Consider the following 21,800-nt stretch of genomic DNA (forward strand, 5'->3'; position numbering starts at 1 on the left):
AGTGAGGGGTGATACTTGAGCTAAATAAAGCACACATAAATAAAAATAGTTTGTTACCCTGATTGTCAGTTGAGGCTCTTTCTAAGGTTTCTGCCACAGTTTAAGGTAAGTCTGGAGTTGGGGACCCAAGGGGTGGGAGTGCAGGTAGAATTTGAACGATTTTTTCCAGAAGAACTGAATAATCCCAGAAGTTGGGGTAAAAATATCCTTTATTCCCCAAACATTTCTTTTCTCTGTCAGGTCCTGAAACTTGAACCCTCTTCGGAGTGTGTGCTTCTGCTCTTTTGTGATGCCCTGGCATACACTATGCTGGGGACATCACACCAGTCATGGAACCTGCACAAGAGTCAGGAGGCAGCCTGTAGGGGCAAGGTAAGTGCGCTGGTTTGTTTTGTAGCTATGTTGTGTGGCTTTGTGAAATGTTAAATATATGCATTTATGCCCTTTGGGATATAAAGTGACATTTAATCATTATATCCCAAGAAGCATAATAGTTTTAATTGTGCAAAACCGCACAATATAGTTAAAAAATACAACCAAAAGCACAACCCTTCTGCATATTTTTAAAGGCTGATTGCATCTTCCTGAAAGGTTCCATGGCTGGTGTCTCATCTCTTGCATAGTGTTTGTGAGAGCTGTTGATCCCATCAGGGCAGTCCACCACAGCACCTCAGAAGTGGGGAGCAGTGAGTTTTCATGTGATTTTTGTGCCGAGTGCCTCCTTTCAGTGTATTTGGCATGGAAGCTAGACTTGACGATTCTTTTTGCAGGATGCCTTTAACCTTAGCTCTGATGGCTGCAGAGTGTTTGTGTTTGATAAAACAAGTGAGTGAATGGTGGCTCTTTGGTCTGATTTGCCTCCTAGTACTTAGGACATGAGAATATTCACCCTTCATCCTTCTGCTTAGGGGGTGCAGGACAATGTGTGTGGGTGTGTTCATGAACATCTGGCCACAGAATGGTATGGTATGACTGATTTATTCACATGTGAATAATAGCTGACACGGCTTTCTGAATTGTGGAAAAAACAGATTCATCGAACAGGCCACATCGGACAGTGTTCACCCGAGCCATCGAGGCGTGCGATCTCCACTGGCAGGATAGCCACTTGCAGCACATTATCAGCAGTGACCTGTACACCAACTACTGTTACCATGACGACGCTGAAAACTCCCTCTTTGACTCCCGCGGGTGGCCCCTCTGGCATGGTAAGTGGCCAAACCGGAAAGACATTTCCATGACTTACTTCTTTGTTTAGCTTCTATAGCATTATTGGAGTGGGAGGAGGAGAGTTGAGGGATTCAGTGGGAGATGGATGAATGCTTGGCAATAGGAGTTTTTCATTCAAATCCAAGTTCAGAAATGGTTTCTTGTGTCTTTTTAATAGTATTTCAGGGGAAAACATCTTACTATTAAATCCTGTTTTTATAGATATATCTGATAATGGCAACTTTCCCCCCTTAACTTTCTGTTTTAGAACATGTTCCTACAGCCTGTGCACGAGTGGACGCATTACGTTCTCATGGGTACCCCAGAGAAGCACTGAGACTAGCAATAGCTATTGTTAACACGTTAAGACGGCAGCAACAGAAACAGCTGGAAATGTTCCGAACTCAAAAAAAAGGTAAATGTGTGAAGGAGTCTGTTTCCATTGGAATGGGATTCTTGGTGATGATGTCACTAGGTTTTATGCTCTTTTGGGAGAGAGAACTTTTAAAATTAGAGCCATGGTGATGGCCTTACTCACCACTCATTTGAAATATTTAATAGCTGATCTGTGAGAAATGTTAGGCATCCCCCCCTCCCCCCCATTGAATGTTGTAAGAAATAAAATTTTTTTACAAGTTTCTTAGGTTGGTTAATTTTTTAAAGGGGAGTTTTTTTTTTTTTTTACTGTTTATGTCGTATGTTGGAATTATCTAAAATGCAAGTTAGCCAGATTTTTCATTTTGTGAAAGAGCATTTTAATTGTGATAGTAAGGGCTCTGGGGGTAGACTGCCTGTTTGAATCCTGGCAGGAGGTCCCAGCTGGGAGACCTTGGGCATTGACTTGACTATGGAATGGGGCTCAGCTGAGGACCTGTCTCTTAGAGTTGTTGAAAAGATTAAACTAGTTAATTCCTGTAGAGCACTGAAAGCAAGGCCTGACGGAGTGTGGAAGCACTATAAAACAGTTTAATTGTAATAATTTGTACATCAGGACATGATATGTATTTAACGTGATCAAACTGCAGGGGGTGTGGGTTCAATCCCTGGTTGGGGAGCTGAGATCCCACATGCCTCGTGGCCAAAAAACCAAAACGTAAAACCGAAGCAATATTGTAACAAGTTCAGTAAAGACTTTAAAAATGGTCCACATCAAAAAAAATCTTAAAAAAAAAAAACTATACTCCAATGAAAGCTAAAAAAAAAAAAAACAGAACTGGATTTTTCAAATTCTGTAAATAACATTGGATGAGCTGTCAACTGACAGAACACATTTAACTCCTCTTTATCTCAGTTTATTAATCTTTTAAATTTTAAATAAGCATTACTTAGTAGTAGTAATTGCAAAAGGGTTGTAACGTGCATAGGCCCTGATCAAAAGAAAGACATACGTATGCTTTTTCTGATTAATCCGTGCACTTCTTTTTCTTCTGTAGGTGTAAATCTTTTAATTTTTCTTTGGTAGGATTGTTTCGTTTTTACTCTGGAATTTTATATCTTATTCAGAGGGAAGTAGTTTTAGTTGTGGTGTTTTTTTGCTTATGTTTTTGTTTTATTCCTTGGGTGATTTTACACACATCTAGGGTATGGCTAAAAATGATCAGTTGTTGTTGAAGTGGGCTGGAGATTGGAGCGAGTGTTTGTTGTAATTTTTGATATCCTCTATATTGGAAGTATTACAAATGTTAACATTATCATTTATATGATGAAAGAAAATTCCAAAGTTACCATTGGAACCAAGGAAGGGGGAGCTCAGATGGGATTGGAATGTGATATCCCCAACAATCATTACTTTGTCCAGTTCTTTGTGTTTGTCATATCATCACTGGTTACCAGCTGTATTTACAAAATATGTTGCTTGGCCCTTTGCAAAATTTTTCTGAAATCTCCCTTCCCCTAAACACACACAATCTATGGCCAAAAGACATTCACTTCTGAAAAGTATAAAAGATTGAAATACTCAGGCTAAGAGAGAGTGAAGTACTTTTTATACTGCAACAGGAGAGCTTGCTTATGATGATTATCAGAGTTTTGAAATTCATGTTGATCTTTACGAAGAAATGTTTTTAAAATTAGTTTAATTAAAATGTTACAAATTCTAAGAAATACAAAGTGTAAAAATGTTAGTTCATGTAGGTAAGTTGGAACACATGTTAAGATAGACTCCTTTGATTGTCTTTGAGGTCTCGCTTAGACTCATTTCTCTTTTATCCTGCACACAATGAGAACTTTAATTTCAGACTATTCTTTACTAGCACTGCATATTTATATCTTTCCCTACTTTTTTTTTTTGTTTGTCCATTCAAAGAATAGGTTTTTTGTAACTGTTACAATTCCAAATTGCTATAACAGTTATTTCTTATGGGGCCAAGATTAGTAAATGAAGTATCTTGTACATTTTCAATATTATTTGGCATGATATGTCAACTTTTAAAAAAATTGAGATATAATTGACATATAACATATTAGTTTCATGTGTACAGCATAATGATTCCATATTTATATATTTTGAAATGATCACAGTAAGTCTATATATAAATATATATATATGTATATGTGTATATATATATATATATAGAGAGAGAGAGAGAGAGAGAGAGAGAGAGAGAGAGAGAGCGAGCCTTGTTCCTAAGAGTAATGCTCATGTCTCTGTTTTCATCCTGGTTGTGTATATGAAAGCCAGTGACAGAAATTGAAGGGAAAGACCTTTCCAAGGAATCTAGTACCCACCTTCTATAAATTTTAATACATTGTGCCAGGCCATGCTTTATTTTTATGTACTAATAGTTGATAGTCCAAAACAGAAGACTTCTAAAGGAATACTGAACTTGCAGAATGGCTTTTTAGCTATTTACAAGCCAGTATTTTTCTTGTATATTTTATATTATATATAGATTTTATTATAGTTTCCTTTAAGAAGGAACCACTATTATTTATAACTTTAGTAAACACTTAGATGTAAAATATTGCATTGTTTACAATAATGGAATATATCTTAAAATATTTGCAGCTTTTCTCTCAGCACTCTAACTTGAGAACTTGAGAGTTCTAACATTATGTGAAGAAAATGAAAAGGGTATGTTTCATCCAAATTATATGTTATCTTCTGCTATAGTTCCCCTTTGTGGCAAAGGTCCTCTCTTAAATGACTTACAGATCCACGATAAGGAAGATTTTTATAAGGTGATAGGGGAGTAATTTACATAGGGAAGTTCAAGTCCGACCCAGGGTACAGCTGCCTTCTAGACTCCATTTTAGATAACCCAGTGAGCACTGACTCTGAGAGTATCTTCTTAACGTAGTTGTAGAGTTAGTTATCCAATAATAATTCCAGGGGGACTTCTTAGTTCTCTCTGAAGTCACTCCTAGGAAGTGAGGAGAGTTGTCCTTAGCTTCTCAGGTAAAAATTTAGAATTCATTTTTCCTCATACATCATAATTTAATAGTGTAAGTAGTAATGTTAACCTAGTAGCCTGGACATATGAATTAAATAGATGTTTGAGAGCTGTCTTGGGAAGTTAGTACCATTTATATTGATTCATAGATGAACCTTTAGAACTTAAAATAGTTCATGAGTTGGGGATTTTATGTACCCTTGTTTTTTAATTAAAGAGGAATTTTGAATTGAATTTAGTATTAATTTGTCAGGATGCTGGAAATGGTAAAGCCTTTCTGTCCTCTACTTCTCTCCATGTCTCAATTCCCTTTTCTTACACAGAGCTACCCCATAAAAGCATAACCTCAATAACCAATCTGGAGGGCTGGGTTGGACACCCCCTGGACCCCGTGGGCACTCTTTTCAGCAGCCTTATGGAAGCCTGCCGCACTGATGATGAAAGCTTCCCTGTGTTCTCAGATTTTACAGGTAAAACCATTGACATTTGTCTCGTGCTTTTTTCCCCTAAACCCTGAATGCCATTCATCATTGGTCATTTTCTTCACAGTTTGTTTTATGAATCCATATAGTTAACAGTACTAGCAGTTAGTAAGAAAGGGTACTCACACTTTTCAGGCAGGCTCCTACAAACTGGGAAAAGTCTTAGAGTTGACAATTGGCAGCATGTGTCAAGAACCTAAAAATATTTATTCCCTTCTAGTCAATGATTGTACATCTAAGAATTTATCTGCATTTATGACTATTTTCCAGCATAAAGGTATAAAATAAGGATGTACATCATGTGGGAGGGGAGAAGGATTGTCCCTTTACTACTCGCATGGCTGGATTAGCTTGGAGAGTTAAGTATCTAGCCTGTGGTGGTTGCCTTCATGGATTATGGGTGACCCAAACTCTATCAGGAGGGTGAGGGTATGGTATGACTTTGAATTCACTTTCTTGGGAGTTGGACAGTTGAAGTTTAAGAATTTCTAATAGAAACACCTTAACAGAGATAAGAGAATGCTCAAAGAATCCTTCTCTTGTGATAACTGATGACTCTTTGATAACAAAAAGGACCATGAAATTGAGTTACATATATGTTGTATTCTCTACTGTTTTTATTATAAATTACAACATTGTGATAAAAGTATGGAAAAATTTTTTTAACACCAGGCTTTAAAAAATTGATAACTATTGCAGTCATCATGTAATTTTACTCTTGTTTAATTAAAAATTTGTTTACTCTTAGGTATGCTTAGTATCTCTTCTTATAGTTTTCTTTGGTGATTCATTTTTAGTGAGAGAAAAATATTTGTAATATTCTATCCCCCAGAAGGTACACATTTAGCCATTCATGGTCATTTTTTAAAAGATATTGGAAAACTATATACTTTAACCTAAGAAACATGGTTTTCTGGCTTTCTTGGAGTTAAGTCAATAATTTATTTGAGTACTAGGTAAAATAGATCGTACTTATCAGAGTACCTGCAAAAGTAGTTTCTGAACTCTGACTTCTTTTGTGACAGAGAATATGGGACAGTGCAAGTCTCTGGAATACCAGCATCTACCTGCACACAAATTCTTAGAAGAAGGGGAATCCTATTTAACGCTAGCTGTGGAAGTAGCCCTAATAGGGCTGGGACAGCAGCGTATTATGCCTGATGGGCTGTATACCCAAGAGAAGGTTTGCCGGAATGAGGAGCAGCTCATTTCCAAGCTTCAGGAAATTGAATTGGATGACACACTGGTGAAAATTTTTCGCAAGCAAGCAGTCTTCCTATTAGAAGGTAGTATGATAAAGAACTTTCTCACTTGTATAGCCCATTTTATTTAGCCACTCAGCTTTCTTATGTTGGGAGTACATTTAATATGGTGGTTATCTTGATTGGTATGGTCACTGAGTGTCATAGGCATGTTCACTTTCCAAAAAATAGTATCACTTAATAAAAAAGTACAGATGTTTACATGTTTATCATTTGATTTAGGTGGTCATGTAAGATAACCTGCTAGAAATGAGCCCCCATTTAAATGCCACCAGCTTTAAAAAGGACTGTTTATTTTAGTCTGTGTTGTTCCTGAGATAAATGCAAGTATGATATTTAGTGAGTTATTGCTGGTAGCCATATTCCTCTTTGCTTGATCAATTAAGTAATAAAATGGAAATTGGTTGGCATTCCTCCAAATTATTGGCTGTTACGTTGATGTCTGGGTTTTGAACATGTCATTTGCACATGCTGACAAAGGACCAAAGACTGCAGAAGTGAATTTCCACTGTGCTAATTATTTCAGAGAATACATTAGGTATAGATTCATCAAAGTAAAGGTTTCATAGAATCACTAAGGCAAAGTCTAGTTTTCTTCTTTCTGTAAGGTCAAGAGCTAAAGGGCCTAACAAATTTTGGATGGCATTATTTTTTTTTTAATGTTTTTTTTTTTTTCTTGAAAAGAATAAGTGTAATTAATGTGGTAGCCTAATCTTTTACACAGATTTATGTGATGTCAAATCTTTTAAACTGCTTCTGTCTCTCAAGTACATATGTGTTATTTCTGTGGATTTCTCTGTGATTAATAAGCTCATACAGTATGGTATCTTCATATTATATTCGGAATGGCTATATATAGGGAAGGGATTTAGAGAAAATAGCATTTCAAAACTTTTTATATGTCCAAACCTAAAGATCTATTTGAAAAAAATATTTTCATTAAATACATTATACATTTATGTGTTTTAGAAGTGCACCTTAAAGGGGAAATATTCTTCTGAATAAAACATGCTTAATTTTGGTAAAAATTCCTAATAATTTTTTGAAGCACTCTCCTGAAGTTTTTTTTCCCTAAAGATAAAAGCCCATCTTGACCAATTTCAAATGATCTTGATCCTTTCATTACTGTTTTAGTTTCCTGTCATATATTTCCTTTTGATATAAGCAATATCATTAGCCATAAACTTTTCTATGCTGGCTTAGTAACTCTTGGTAACTGCCTTTTGATTTTCATTATACTGAAGGAAAAGATGAGGATGTGTGGTTTTCAAAGTTGATAGTGTCTGATATCTGTTCATCACTTACCTTTTTAAATGTCTCTGTGTTCATTACTCATGAATATTTTTTAACTTTGTCTTAGTCTTTGATTAGTCCCTCCCTTCCCATTAAACCTTTTAGTGAGCACTGTACTCTCTGTAAGGAGTGCTGATGACCCACCCCAGCCTCCTCTCTTTTCCCAGCCTTGCTAGGCCCCAAAGAGTGGTTGGTGCAGGACAGGAAGAAGTCCAAGGGGAAGCCAAGGGACCGTTTCTATATACACCAAAAGATAAGCGCTCCATGACTGAGATGACTGCACTGGGCACCAAGGTCTTCATACACTTATAGTCTGTGAATTTCAGGGGCAAATTAGTTAGCAGACTCAGGTATCTGAAAAAGAGGAAGCAGTAACCCTTGTATTTTGTTGCTGAGTGTTAAATCACTTCTGGACACACAGTATGGGCACATTGAATCAACTGGCATATTGGGAAAACACTTCTGGGGAACTTAGATTTCAAATTTCAGTTTTTCATTTTTCAGTACACCAGAGTTCAGGCATTACACTGAGTATTAATCAACAAATAATTCTGTGATACCTGACTGAATGTTTTGCTTGTTGGGAGGTGTTATTATGTTGATTACGCATCCTGGCCTTCCCTGCATAGTATAAAAAGGGAACTTGATGGTACAAGGGAAACACTGAAAGGAAATAGAAGAGAAATGAAGATGGAAAATATACAAGTTTGCTATAATTAGTCCTTAAAAAAATAAGAGTTAATGTCTTAGTCTGCTCAGGCTGCCATTAAAAAATACTACAGATTAGGTGGCTTAAACAGTAGAAATTTATTTCTCACAGTTCTGGAGGCTGAGAAGTCCAAGGTCAAGGTGCTGGCTAATTCAGTTTCTGGTGAGGGCCCTCTTCCTGCCTTGCAGATGGCTGCCTTCTCCCTGAGCCTTCACAAGACAGAGACAGAGATCACTCTTTCTGTCTCTTCTCATAGGTCACTAATTCTGTTGGACCAGGTCAGGGCCCCTATGACCTCATTTAACCTTAATTACCTCCATAAAGGCCTTATCTTCCAGTCACATTGAGAGTTGTGGCTTTAACATATGAATTTGGGGGGAGGGCAAACATTCCATAATATAACAAATAATTTGGCCTCATTATATGAACTAAAGGTAAAACTGTAATGCCCTATCAGCTTTTGAAGAATATCAGATCGCTAAAACATTTTTAAATGTCTTAAAGACAAAAAAAAAAGAGATTAATAGATTTGATAAAATTAGAAATCTAGGATTGATTTTAGTTTGTCTAGGTAAAAAAATAAGTTATTTACATGACTTTCAAAGTACTTTAATAAGGAACAATTCAAAAATACTAACCAAGGAATAAAACAATGAAATTTAAAAACAACTTCTGTTAAAATGATCTAAAATGTATCATGCTCCTACTCAGTGCCCAATTCAGTAACTCCTCTCACCATTTCCTCTGAACTGCATTTCCTGCATTCTAAACTCTTCACCAGACTTATTTTTCTCATGGAAAACAAATGTATTATGTCTTTTGAGCAGTAGTGTCATGATTCATAATTCTAGAAGTCATGAAACCGATGTTACCCAAAGGTGACATGGAAACTAACTTATAAAACACTTCACAGTAACTAAACCTCACAGTACCTAAGCGGAAAGTAGTTGAACTAACCACTGTGGTTTCCTTTCAAAATTTATTTTAAAAGTGGGTATCGTCCTTCTTAGGGTAGCATTCAGAGAACACACAGGGGAAGTCAGCTCTGCCACCATGCCTGTCACAAGTTACTAAGAAAGGAATTTTGACAGTTTAAATATAATTTTACTTTTAAAACTGGTCTTTTGAAGCCCAAATAGTGGTAGAATCAGTTACTTTAATTTTTTTTTCTTTTGCCTACGGTGAGTATTATTCTGGTCTTTTATTATTAATCACTTTATGAGAATTAATATCTATTTCTGCTTATTAGAAGCAACAATATTTAAAGTCTTTGTATTGGGATTTGTGGTTCAGAATCCTCCCCATACCTCCCCCTGAAACAGAGAACTCTTCTCTGGAAACCTGGCTTATTTGTGCCCCTAAGACTGACTGGGTCTGGGGCAGGTTCCAAAGTTAAGCTGTAGAGTCATCTGTGTTTTTGAAAATCTGGATGCTCAGATATCACACACTGAGATAGGGTCTTTCTTAAATTCAGTGCGGTTTCCTGCTTTGGAGTGTTTATTTCTCTGAAGCAGTTATAATGTGAAAAAGTTCTGCCCCACAGTTCTGTGATTCTCCTTTTAGCTGTGGCACAGGGAATTGTTCCTGAAGTGAATTTGATATCGTATACTCTACCCTGTAGAATCATTTTACTAAGAATTGTATTCGTTTCTACTATGTCACTTAGATTACATTCTTTAACTAGATTAGCATTGTTTATAACTTTACATAAAAAATTTAAACTATACTTTACAAGAAGTCTTAGTTCCTTTTTTAGGAATGTAAAATGTGTATACTCTCTTCCTACAGCCGGACCATATAGTGGTTTAGGCGAAATAATCCATCGGGAGAGCGTTCCAATGCACACATTTGCCAAGTATCTCTTCACCTCTCTCCTACCTCATGATGCTGAATTGGCATACAAAATTGCACTGAGAGCAATGCGGTACGTATTCACAGCCCCGCCGGGCAGAGGCAATCCAAATCCCCCACTGGGAAAAATGGCTGTTAACTGACTTCTCATTCATTTTTCTTGTAGGCAGCAGAAAAACTAAAAACAGCTTCTTGGGTTGTGGTGGTGGTGGTTTGTTGGCTTGTTTGGCTTTTGTTTTAAAGTAAGGGAAGAATGGTATTCTTGTCTGCTGTCACACTTATGTTCATGGTGGCTTTATCCTGCTTTTTCTTGAAGCTAGAATTTGGGACTAGAGAACAACTTCAGGCCAAGTTTAACCACAAGGCAGCAACAGTTGAACCTTCCTAAATAACGTAACTGTTTAGAAAAAATTAGATTTTTGAAGCAGTGGTAAATAACACGTATACTTGACTGAATATAATAATTGAGAGAGCCCTTCACACCGGCTGTAATTACACATTCCATCAGTAGCGCAGGAAAGCCATCCTAGCACCGAAACCCCTTTGTGCTCCACTGGAGGGTGAGAGAAGATGGGAGCAGTATCTAGTGTTGAAGGCATCGCTATTTAGGGGTCTTCCAGGATTTGTTCGCCTCAGCTTTGTTTCCACCTGCCCCTCAGTCCCTCCTTTTCAGTAATAACAATTAGAACACATTCTCTGCTGCTGACCTTTCTGTTTTCACCCTCCTTTTAAAAAGTCAGTTCACAAAATAATTATTTTTATCACGAATTTGTTCTAACTGAATATTTTTTAATGAACTCAAGATTAAATTTTTCAATCTTATATACAGCCTTTTTTTAAACTTTAAGGACCTGAAAGGAATATCAACCTTTCTTTTTCCTTTTGTCTTTTTTTTTAATTAACACACTTAAAAAAAATTTTTTTTATGCGGTAAAAGTCACATAAAACATACCATTTCAACCATATTTAACTGTACAGTTCAGTGGCACTAAGTACACTTACATGGTTGTGCAACTCTTTAATTAACACACTTTTGTTAAACTGCTGATTAGACCCTGTTATTGCCACCTAAAGACAAACCACGTACACACCTAAAAGCTTGAGGTGCTGGAGAACAGTTTGATTCCGCAGAAACTTTTCATCGAAGATACTAACTCTGCAGCCAGTGTAATGGATTCAAAAACAATGCCTTTCCTGTATGAGTATAGCTTATAAGTCGCAGGAGGCCTCTTTTATGCAGCAATAGAGTGTGTTTGTATTTGTGTGTGTGTATATGTGTACCTGTGTGTCATTGTGTATTGAGGCTGACATCCTTTAATTTGACATGCTTTCCTTGGCAACATGAAATCTCATTAACATATCAGAGAAACCTTAAAAGTTCTCTCTTGTCTGTTTTTAAAATATCAAAAAATAAATTAATAACTAACATAAGCAAAAGTCCCCCACCAAATTACTTTATACCACTTGGTTTGTATTTTAGAGCACAATTTTATAAGTACATTCCTATTCCCATTTTTGGAAGCTGAAATGGAAGTTATCAGATGAAGACAGATGTTCAGCTCTATACTTACTCAAATCCTAACAATTCTGCTCCTGTGGTAAAGGGAAGGATACTAATGTTATGATGCCACCAGATGCTATTGCTACAATTACTGTAAAGTTTAAGGGTAAAATAGCTAAGGTTTCTCTGTGGGTCTGGCTTATGTGAAGGTATCTGTCAGGTGGGGAGGCTTCCTTTTCTAACACTCAGAAACTCATTTATGTCCACCCTTGGTTGCTGCCCAGGCAGTTTGTTCATGGGGGACAATAGCAGGGCACAGGGGAATTGTCTTCCACCTCTTCTCTTTTACCTGCCACACGCCCTCAGCCAAAGGATGGCCATGGGAGGGAGGTGGTGTGAACTACTAGAGCATCTCAAGGCAGCCAGGGGAACGGGAAGGAAAAGAGACAGGTAGCTTACTTGCTTCTTAGTCTTTCTAGAAAGAGAGTGGAGGTACTGAAGAAGGGCGTTTTCACAATCATTTTCTCATCTTTCCAGGGATGTTGACTAGTTTGCTCTACAGCAACTCTGGAAGGATCTGCCTGTGAATATAGGGATAGTCTGGGGTTTTTTAAAAAGCTAAATAGCAACCCCACCAAAATTCTTACTACTTAATTGCCACCATCTAATGCTAACATCTCTGTCCCTAGATAAAAGGAAAAGGGAATGAGGGATTTGGCTTACCAGAGCAATAATTGCTGTTGGGTAGGGCCCCCAGCCCAGCGTCACACCCTGACCCTGCTAACTTCTCCTGGTCCCCAGCTCTTACTCCACAGTCCCTAACACTGGTGTACTTGAGTGGAAGGTCAGTGTTCTGATGATTGTAAAAAAACTATTGCAGTTATAGCTACTCTACTAATCTCTTTGGTGCTTATATTTGGAAGAGACCACCAAGCATGTGCTTTGTTTCAATAGTTGTTCTTTATTTGTCAACATATTCATAAAGATACATTGATTAAAATAAGAAATCATGCTGAATTTATGCAAGACTGTCAAGGGACAAATACTTGGATCATTTGCATCCATCATCTCTGATATGATTGATAGAACATTTTCTAACTATAAATTTCTGAAATAATAAGGAACTAATTATGCAGAAAGTATGAATATATGGAAAGAAGTCATTTTTGTTTTACTTTCCCTCTTTGTTTTAATAAGTTAAACTTATTCGTCTCAGCTATACACTGATTCCTAACGGTTGTAATCTCAGTTTTAAATATCCACTTGACTATCAGTTTCTTTTGATTTTTATTTTTTAATGAGTGATAAGATTCAGAAATTTTACAGTAGGTAAACATTAAGACTTGTGTTTCAAACCTCTCCATTGTTACACGTCTTAATTTCCTTGAATGTTGCCGTTTTCTGAATGATGCTAAAGAAAGGAAACCTCTTAGGTTTAGGTGATGGGCAATTAACGAGGTAACTTTAGCATCCAGACAGCAAAGCGTAGCTGTACCAGCTCTTCCCTCACCAAGGACCTGAACAGTCTCTCCCAGCATCTACCTGCTCCTCTGGCTTCTGGGCAGTCCCTGTGGCCAGGGTGATGGACAAGTGGTAACTAAGAGCCGCCTGCCTTGTCTTGTCATTACAGGTTGCTAGTGTTGGAATCCACTGCTCCAGCGGGAGACCTCACCCGTCCACACCACATGGCATCCGTTGTTCCCAACCGGTACCCTCGTTGGTTCACTCTAAGCCACATAGAATCCCAGCAGTGTGAGCTGGCATCCACTATGCTCACTGCAGCCAAAGGTACTGGGTTGTCCTGAGGCCTCATGATTATTTTGTTAGTTTGCCTTTTTATTTTAAGGGTCATGTTTTCCATCAAATTCTCAATAGTGGTGCTTATGTTGTAAGGGATCCTTTTCTTTAGATGTTAGCTTATGAAGCAAAACAGGTGCTACTCATTTGAGCCGGCATTTTCCTCATTTAACTGCATCATTAAACTTGCTGCTGGCAGAGTTTGGGTTTAGTTACCATGCCATGTAAATGGGGGGTGAGCTTCAGAGGCAGATTAAAAAGTTGGGTTACATTTTTTCTCCCTGAAATATTCACCAGAAATAAAAAAGCAGGAACCTGAGAGAACTATTTGCTATCTCATGTTGGTTCTGGTTCACATGCGCTTTTAGTCATGAGGCTGTGTCTCAGTGTATCTTTTTCCTGAAGCCGGGATTTATAGATATGCAATAACCTTGGGACACTTAGTTGTAACATTTGTGCCATCCGTGAACATTTCATGTAAATTAACTTGTACTTTGTGTTTCGTTTTGTTCCTTTTTTAACTCCCTGTGTGTGTGTGTGTGTGTGTGTGTGGCTGTGTGATTTCTATTGTTGTTGTTTTGCTTTGCCTTGCTTTGCTTTGATTTGTTTCCCCTTGTTTGTTGCAGGCGACGTTCGGAGGCTGGAAACAGTATTAGAATCCATCCAGAAAAACATTCACTCCTCATCCCACATCTTCAAGCTTGCCCAAGACGCATTTAAAATAGCAACTCTCATGGACAGTTTGCCAGACATCACTCTTTTGAAGGTGTCTCTGGAGCTGGGCCTGCAGGTATGTGACTGTGGTCTTTCCTGGGGCACCAAGGACTGCTAAATAAAAGCATCATCCTAGGGTGTTGCTGTTTGTTTGGATTTTTTAGTGCAGGTACATGACTCTTTGGTGCACAGATCTGTTAGGCTTCAGGAGAGCACTGCACTTCACAGTTGTGGTCACTCCCACCTGAGCCAGACTGCTGCCTCATGTGTAGGACTGTACCTTTAGAAGCCCTGTTTGTGTCTTTCAATAAAAAATCCTCTTCTGTATTAGAGCCTTAACATCACTGTTTCTCCTTTAATGAATTGAAGAAGAGTTATTGCTATACATGGCTTAAATAAAGCTCTCATGTATAATAACGATTCATTTGTTAGGGTTAAATTTTTAGAGGAAGTATGGATATTTATTGGTGTTTGCATTTTCATGATAGATGGACAGTTCTGACTCCTTTTTTATAACCCTGAGAAAATTAGGGTAAAGGAAGAGGGATTGGGCCGGGGTCCAGTTTCAGCTTCAGCAGGCCTGCTTAGACATATTACCAAGGACATTTTGAGTTAGTCATGCAGATAGATGTTTGCTTCCTTATAGTATCTGAAAAGATTACTGTATAAACCAGGAACTGAAAAGTTTGTATTTCTACTTTTCTCAGGGTATCTCTATTAACATTTGTGTTTTTCCCTCCATAAAAAGCAAGCAGTGAAAGAAATTGTCATCTTCTAATTTTCTAAAGTATGGGGACTAGAATGCCCCAATTAGATGATTAATATGGTTTTCTAGTTATGGCTTCTCCTTACAGTGATTAATAAGGTTAAAGAATTAGATTGTAGAAAAATGCACTTGCCACTTACAGTACTCTACAAGCAGAGGGCATGGGAGATTGCATTTAAGCTATACAATGACATTTTAGAAGTTTTCTTTTAAAAAATAAATTCTTGTTGTTTGGCTTATTTTTGTTATCATTTTCCTCTTAAAGGTATGATGCAGAAAGAACCATTAACATGAGTTTTCTGGGTATTTGGAATTCTGGCAGATTTTTTTGGTAAATGGCAGATTACTGGGAGCTTGCTCCCTGCCTCATTCTTCCTGGGACCCAGGAAGGAATCCCATAGGACCTTTCCAAGGCTTTAGGAGTATTATGTCCCTAGATGCTCTGAATCTTAAAAAATGAGGGAAGCAGGACGATACAGTTAATTTTATCTTGGAATCTATTAGAAAGTAAAAAACAAAATTAGATTGCTAATGATGCCAAAGGTGATTTCTTTCTATGGACCTGGGGTTATCTTCTTAATTGCCAGGAAGGAACAACCAGAGATTGACGGGGTAACTAAAACAATTATTAAAAAAAAAAAAAAGCCTCTTTGCCAACTGAGGGTTTCTAGTCAGAATTAATTCATGACGTGGCTCAGAAATTTGAGAACCATGGCATGTTAACGCTGGAGAGGAGAAGAGGGCGTGGACTGTGTTTAATGTCCAGTCCAGCCTTTGGGTTTTGCAGAGGAGAGGAGCGGTCGATTGAGTGACTTGCCCAGGTTGCCACATCTAGTCAGCTGGCCTACCAGGAGCAGAACACAGACCTCCTGCCTCCCAGGCTGGGCAAGGCCAGCAAGGGGAGCTGTGGGTAAGTCCAAATTCATATGCACAGCTTTATTCCAAATAAGGCTCTCCGTCCTCCTGGTGGTAGGGAGTCTGCCTAGTAGTTTATACCTTGGAAGGAATTCTTTTCTTTTTCCATTGACTTAGGGATAATCTTCCAAAACATTGTGTTACCCTGTCTTTATAGGTTATGCGGATGACACTGTCAACCTTAAACTGGCGGCGGCGGGAGATGGTGAGGTGGCTGGTAACATGCGCTACTGAAGTGGGTAGGTAAAACCGGGGGCAGGAGCCTTCCAGGGTGCCTCACGGTCAGATTTAATTTATTTCCAGATACATACAGGAACATTTTCACTTCTTTACCTTGACTTCTCCAAGGCTCCTGCCCCTTCTGGCAACCTACAGGGGCTCTCTTCCCCGAACCCCACCGTCAACCCTCAGTTATACACGCTTACACTGTTCCTGTCACATCTGTGGGGCTCCAACTCTTATTTAAAATGGAATAAGTCAGAGAGCAGACACTTTTTATTCAGCTGTTCTGTCACATTTAAGGTGCTTTCAGTAACTTTTTGTGATAATCAAGTTTACAGTTTCATATTCCAGAGTGAATCTTTGGTAGGCAGCAAACCATCTTTGGAACTAACTTTAGACTGTGGGTTAATGGTTCAGGTCACTTTAATGAAAACAATATAAAGTTATCTAGTTGCACTGAGTTTTTTCTTCACCATCTGAGAGCATTCGTCATGGTATCCAACAGAGAAATGACCACTGGGTGTGGTTTAGGTGAGCTTTGTAAGAATTTGTAGTAGCCATAAGAAGATCCCCGGTTGCCCATACAGTGCAATCTGTGAGACCCTTCAGCCAACTGTTTCCCCTCTGCAGCAATAAATCATAACTAAAAAACCCATACATTCCTGGCGAGAAGGCCAACGCAAACAAAATGGTGGCTATTGGAAATAAATGTGGGTTAAACTGTCTTCTTATTTGCATCAGAAAAGGATACACACCTCTTGCTGAGAAGACACTGCTACCTCAGTGCTTATCTAAAGATTGACACAGCAGATACTGTAAAAGCCTTTTTCTTGTCATTTTTCTTTTATTAATCTATAATGGTATGTTATCTTGGAAAAAGGGAAATTGGTCTCAGTATAAAAATTATATTACTGAAGTGATGCTTTAGTGAAGCAATACAAAGATAATACCAGTCCAAGAACTGCCACACCACTCCCCTACCCCTGCACCAAGAAATAGGCCTAATTTCTCTTAGATTTAGTACCTGCGCTTTAAATGGCCCACGTTTAGGATTTTCCTACAGCTGAGGCATATTGCGTCTGTGTACTTAAAATGGTTATTTTCAAGACCTTGTCATCCATTTCAAACATCTGAGTAGTCTGTATGTCTGCTTCTGTTGACTCTTTTCTCTTGACTACAGGTCACATTTTCCTGCTTCTGTGTGTGTTTAATCACTTTGTATTGTGTGTACTTTAAACTTACACACAGACACACAGACCACATAAAAACTCCGCATTTTGGTGAGGGTTGTAGTTATTCTGACTCAGATTCTGTGGTGGGTAACTGACAGGAGGCCCCAGTGAACTAGAACTCATTAGCAAAAAGCCATTGTCTGAGATGGCAAGCAAGCAGCAGCACAGTGCAAATACCAGCTACCGAGAGGATTAGTTCTTTATTACAGGAAGTTCATGTTCCTTTCAGGCATTTCACTGAATAGCAATCTATAATAACCTTATTCTAAAAGGCTGCTCCCAGGTACATTACCTTACAGGATTTTCTGACCTAGCTCATGTCCTGTGATGGTTAACAATGTAAGCATTGATTATAAAGTGGAAATAAGGCAATACCTCTGGGCAGCCTCTCGTCAGTAATGGGGCTTCTCTGTGCTCCTTGCAGGTGTTTACGCCCTGGACAGCATCATGCAGAGCTGGTTTACGCTTTTTACTCCCACTGAAGCCACAAGTATTGTTGCAACCACCGTGATGTCCAACAGCACCATCGTCCGCCTCCACCTGGACTGCCACCAGCAGGAAAAGCTGGCCAGCAGCGCCCGGACACTCGCATTGCAGTGCGCTATGAAGGACCCTCAGAACTGTGCCCTCTCCGCGCTGACCCTGTGTGAAAAGGATCACATAGCTTTTGAGACGGCGTACCAAATTGTTCTCGACGCTGCTACAACTGGCATGAGCTACACCCAGCTCTTTACAATAGCACGGTACATGGAGCACCGTGGGTACCCCATGAGGGCCTACAAGCTGGCCACCCTGGCCATGACCCATCTTAACCTGAGCTACAATCAGGACACGCACCCAGCCATTAATGACGTTTTGTGGGCCTGTGCGCTTAGCCACTCCCTTGGTAAAAATGAGCTTGCAGCTATAATACCTCTGGTGGTCAAGAGTGTCAAGTGTGCAACGGTACTGTCAGACATTTTGCGCAGATGCACTCTGACCACTCCTGGCATGGTGGGACTTCACGGAAGGAGGAACTCTGGTAAGCTCATGTCACTGGACAAAGCCCCCTTGAGGCAACTCTTGGATGCCACAATTGGGGCCTACATCAACACGACACACTCACGGCTCACACACATCAGTCCTCGGCACTATAGTGAGTTCATAGAGTTCCTCAGCAAGGCCCGAGAGACCTTCTTAATGGCGCATGATGGACACATTCAGTTTACACAGTTTATCGACAACCTGAAACAAATCTACAAAGGCAAAAAGAAACTGATGATGTTGGTTCGGGAGAGGTTTGGTTGATTGATAGAACTTGTATGAATGGGGGTGGGGGTGGGAATGGGGGGGACAGTTTGTTTTTACTTGAGCCTGCCTTTGTACCCTTTTTAACTTAAAGAACAGAGCCACACCGGTATTATATGTGTATAGTTATATTGCGTTTGCAGACTAAATTGTCATGTGAAAGTTTGTGTGTTTTTAATTTTCTTCCCTTTTTCTTTTTATTTTTTTTCTTATTCTTTTTTTTTTTTTTTGGTTTTGTATGAGAGAGAGGTTAAAAAGGTTTGGTTTACACTGAGTATATGTTGTCAAGTGGCAAAAGTCCACATAGCTCTCCTGTTTTCTGTATACGTTCACAGCCTCAAAAAAAAATAATTGAAATGGCTTTAAAAACCAAACAAAACACCTCCATCCTGTGATAAGTACCTCGAATGGATTCAGCTTTACTCCTTTGTAACTCATCTTTACATTTTCAGCATATTTAAACAAACCAACAAAACGAAAATACTAATAGTTAAAAGGCTGACCCACGTGGCTTTGCAGTGCTGTTCGTCCAGAAGCATGGCACACAATGCTTGTGCATGTGGAAACTTAGCGACTGTCAACATACATTCTCAGGGATTTATCAAAAAAATAAAAATAAAAAAAGAATGAGAGCATTTATTGTACTGTATATATATTATAGTATATGTCTGAATATTGAAAATATAACATTAACTAATTTATAAAAAATATTCTATGTAATGCAAAATACTTGAAGCTGCAGTAGCTTGGTTTTAAACAAAAACAAAAAAAAAACTGAGAGAAAACCTACCAGAAGGACTAAAAGTGCGCCTTGCTTCAGGGTTGGCTCAGGCGGTGAGCTTCATGCTGGGCATCTATGCAGAGCCACCTTTTGGATTGCATGGTTTGACTGAGATCTCTTGGGAGAAATTATATATGTATATATATTTATACAACTTATGTATACATATATATATGTATACACACAGACACAAGACACACCAACAACAACCACTACACCACACATGCTTGTAACAGGCACTAGAATAAAGAAGGACAACAAAATACACAGCCAGAGCAGCAAGCCTTAGCATTAAGAATATACAGTATGCCGGAACTGGGGTTCGTGCCTCCTAGCCTAGAAAACTTAAAAGAAATATCCTTTTGACAAAACGCAAAATGTTTTCCAAAACAATTGACATCTGATACATTACGCCTTTGCAGTGAGCTAATAATAAGCTAACCTTTGTGCACAAATAACATTATATATATTATATATCTATTCTGCATAGGTATTTTGACTTTGTGCAGGACAGAAAGTTGTGTAGGTATGACTGTTCTACTTTTCAGTTTTCTTTCTTTTTTTTAAATATATTTTATTTTCTCTAGAATTACTCAAAACAAAAGCAGCCTTCTATCTTGCCTTGTCTTAATGCTTTAAAATAACCAAACTGGAGATCTAACTACCAAACTGTTCATTATATTATTAAATACCAACTTTGGTTACAGTATAGTGTCTTTACTTTAGCTGATGGTTCTGTAACCTTGTGCTTTTTAAAGCAATTTTTATGTTTTGGTGCAAAAGTTGTCCAGTGTCTCTTGTTCCCTTCATTAGAGAACATGCTAGAGGTATGTTTGTAGGTATTTTTGTTTAGAAGAACTATTTCATGCGCTCCATTTTATTTATTATAATAGGTAAAAAGAAAAAAAAAAAAGGTTGTACTTCATCACCCATGTAAACATGCTCATGAAGTTGAAAGTAATTAAGATTTGATACACTGATATCAATTTATTTATGTAACTAAATCACTGTTTTATAAACTTGTTAATGATCAACAATTTTTGTTTTGATTAAAATTAGTTTTTTGAAAGTTGATTCTGCCTCCTTTATGGTATATCTCTAATTACGCTTGAATTCAGTGATTATGGACGTGGGTGTTACCACATCTCCAAGTGTTTTAATACCGTATTCATTCATTCAGTAAATATTTATGTACTATTTTCTAGGCCCTGGAGCTATAATGGTGAATAAAACCAGACACTGGAGCTTACCTTTCTGCTTAGTGGAAAAGACAGACATAAATCAGATAATCACAAAGATAAAATATGGGACAGAATAGCCAGTTTTTCTTCAGTCTGTACATTTGGTCATTCTTCCCTAATAAACTATTATTTAAGATGCTCAGTACTTGATATATTTATTAAATGCTAAGTTTGCTAGAGGATTTTTTGTGTGTGTGGTTTAAAGGAAATTACAATATAAGGGGTAAATGCTACATATACATTATAAACATCTGTCCCACCCCATCTCCATCAAAAATCTATATGCAAAATGATGCAAATACGTTTTTGGTGTGTGTGGTAAAACCACATCATAAAACGTACCACCTTAACCATTTTTAAGTGTTGTGTGTAGTGTTGAGTGTATTCACATTGTCATGAAACAGATCTCCAGGGCTTCCCCATCTTACAGAACTATATACCTATTAAACAACAACTTATTCCTCCCTATCCCCCAGACCCTGGTAACTGCCATTCTGCTTTCCATTTCTATGAGTTTGGTTGCCTTAGAGACTTTATGTAAGTGGAATTATTACAGTATTTGTCTTTTTATAAGTGGCTTATTTCACTTAGTATGGTGTCCTCAAGTTTCATCCGTGTTGTAGCATATGAGAGGATGTCCTCCCTTTTTTTAAGTTATGTAGTATTCCACTGTATGTGTATACCACATTTTGTTTATTCATCTGTCAGTGGACATTTGAGCTGCTTCCACCTGTAGGCTATTGTGAATAATGCTGCTGTGAACACGGATGTGCAAATATCTCTTTGATACTCTGCTTTCAATTCCTGTGGATATATACGCAGAAGTAATACTGACAAATATGCTTTTTAAAGCTACAATTTTCAGAATATTCAATCCCTTGAAATATTTTAAAAGTTTCTCTTTGACATCCAGTCTTAAATGTGAAAAGGTTAAGTCAATGGGTGGAAGTTAAAATAAATGAATCCATGGTGACATATTAAAATCACATTAGTGCTAAGTAGGAATAAAAATCAAAACTATAAAGTGGTATGAGGATTGGTTCTTTTTTGCAAGTTTATTCTTAGTTTTTTGAAAGTTGACATTGCCTAAGGGTAAATGTAAATTCATGTGGGTCCATTAAAACACCAGAACATTTCATAACGAAG

The 21,800-nt window shown here is 38.0% G+C and overlaps 1 protein-coding gene across 1 annotated transcript in view; it reads left to right on the plus strand.

Moving 5' to 3' along the window:
- Positions 1 to 20,487, plus strand: part of ZSWIM6 (zinc finger SWIM-type containing 6) — a 198,730-nt gene extending 178,243 nt beyond the window's left edge. Inside the window, exons 6-14 of the mRNA XM_082382194.1 lie at positions 1,032 to 1,208; positions 1,478 to 1,624; positions 4,925 to 5,071; positions 6,109 to 6,369; positions 10,136 to 10,271; positions 13,330 to 13,487; positions 14,123 to 14,286; positions 16,049 to 16,130; positions 17,770 to 20,487. Of these exons, the coding sequence (XP_082238320.1) occupies positions 1,032 to 1,208; positions 1,478 to 1,624; positions 4,925 to 5,071; positions 6,109 to 6,369; positions 10,136 to 10,271; positions 13,330 to 13,487; positions 14,123 to 14,286; positions 16,049 to 16,130; positions 17,770 to 18,632 (2,135 nt within the window). The 3' untranslated portion in view covers positions 18,633 to 20,487. The remainder of the gene's footprint in view (positions 1 to 1,031; positions 1,209 to 1,477; positions 1,625 to 4,924; positions 5,072 to 6,108; positions 6,370 to 10,135; positions 10,272 to 13,329; positions 13,488 to 14,122; positions 14,287 to 16,048; positions 16,131 to 17,769) is intronic.
- The last annotated feature ends 1,313 nt before the right edge of the window (positions 20,488 to 21,800 follow it).

Source organism: Balaenoptera borealis (assembly GCF_965194805.1).
Source record: "Balaenoptera borealis genome assembly, chromosome: 2".
NCBI lineage: Eukaryota > Metazoa > Chordata > Mammalia > Artiodactyla > Balaenopteridae > Balaenoptera > Balaenoptera borealis.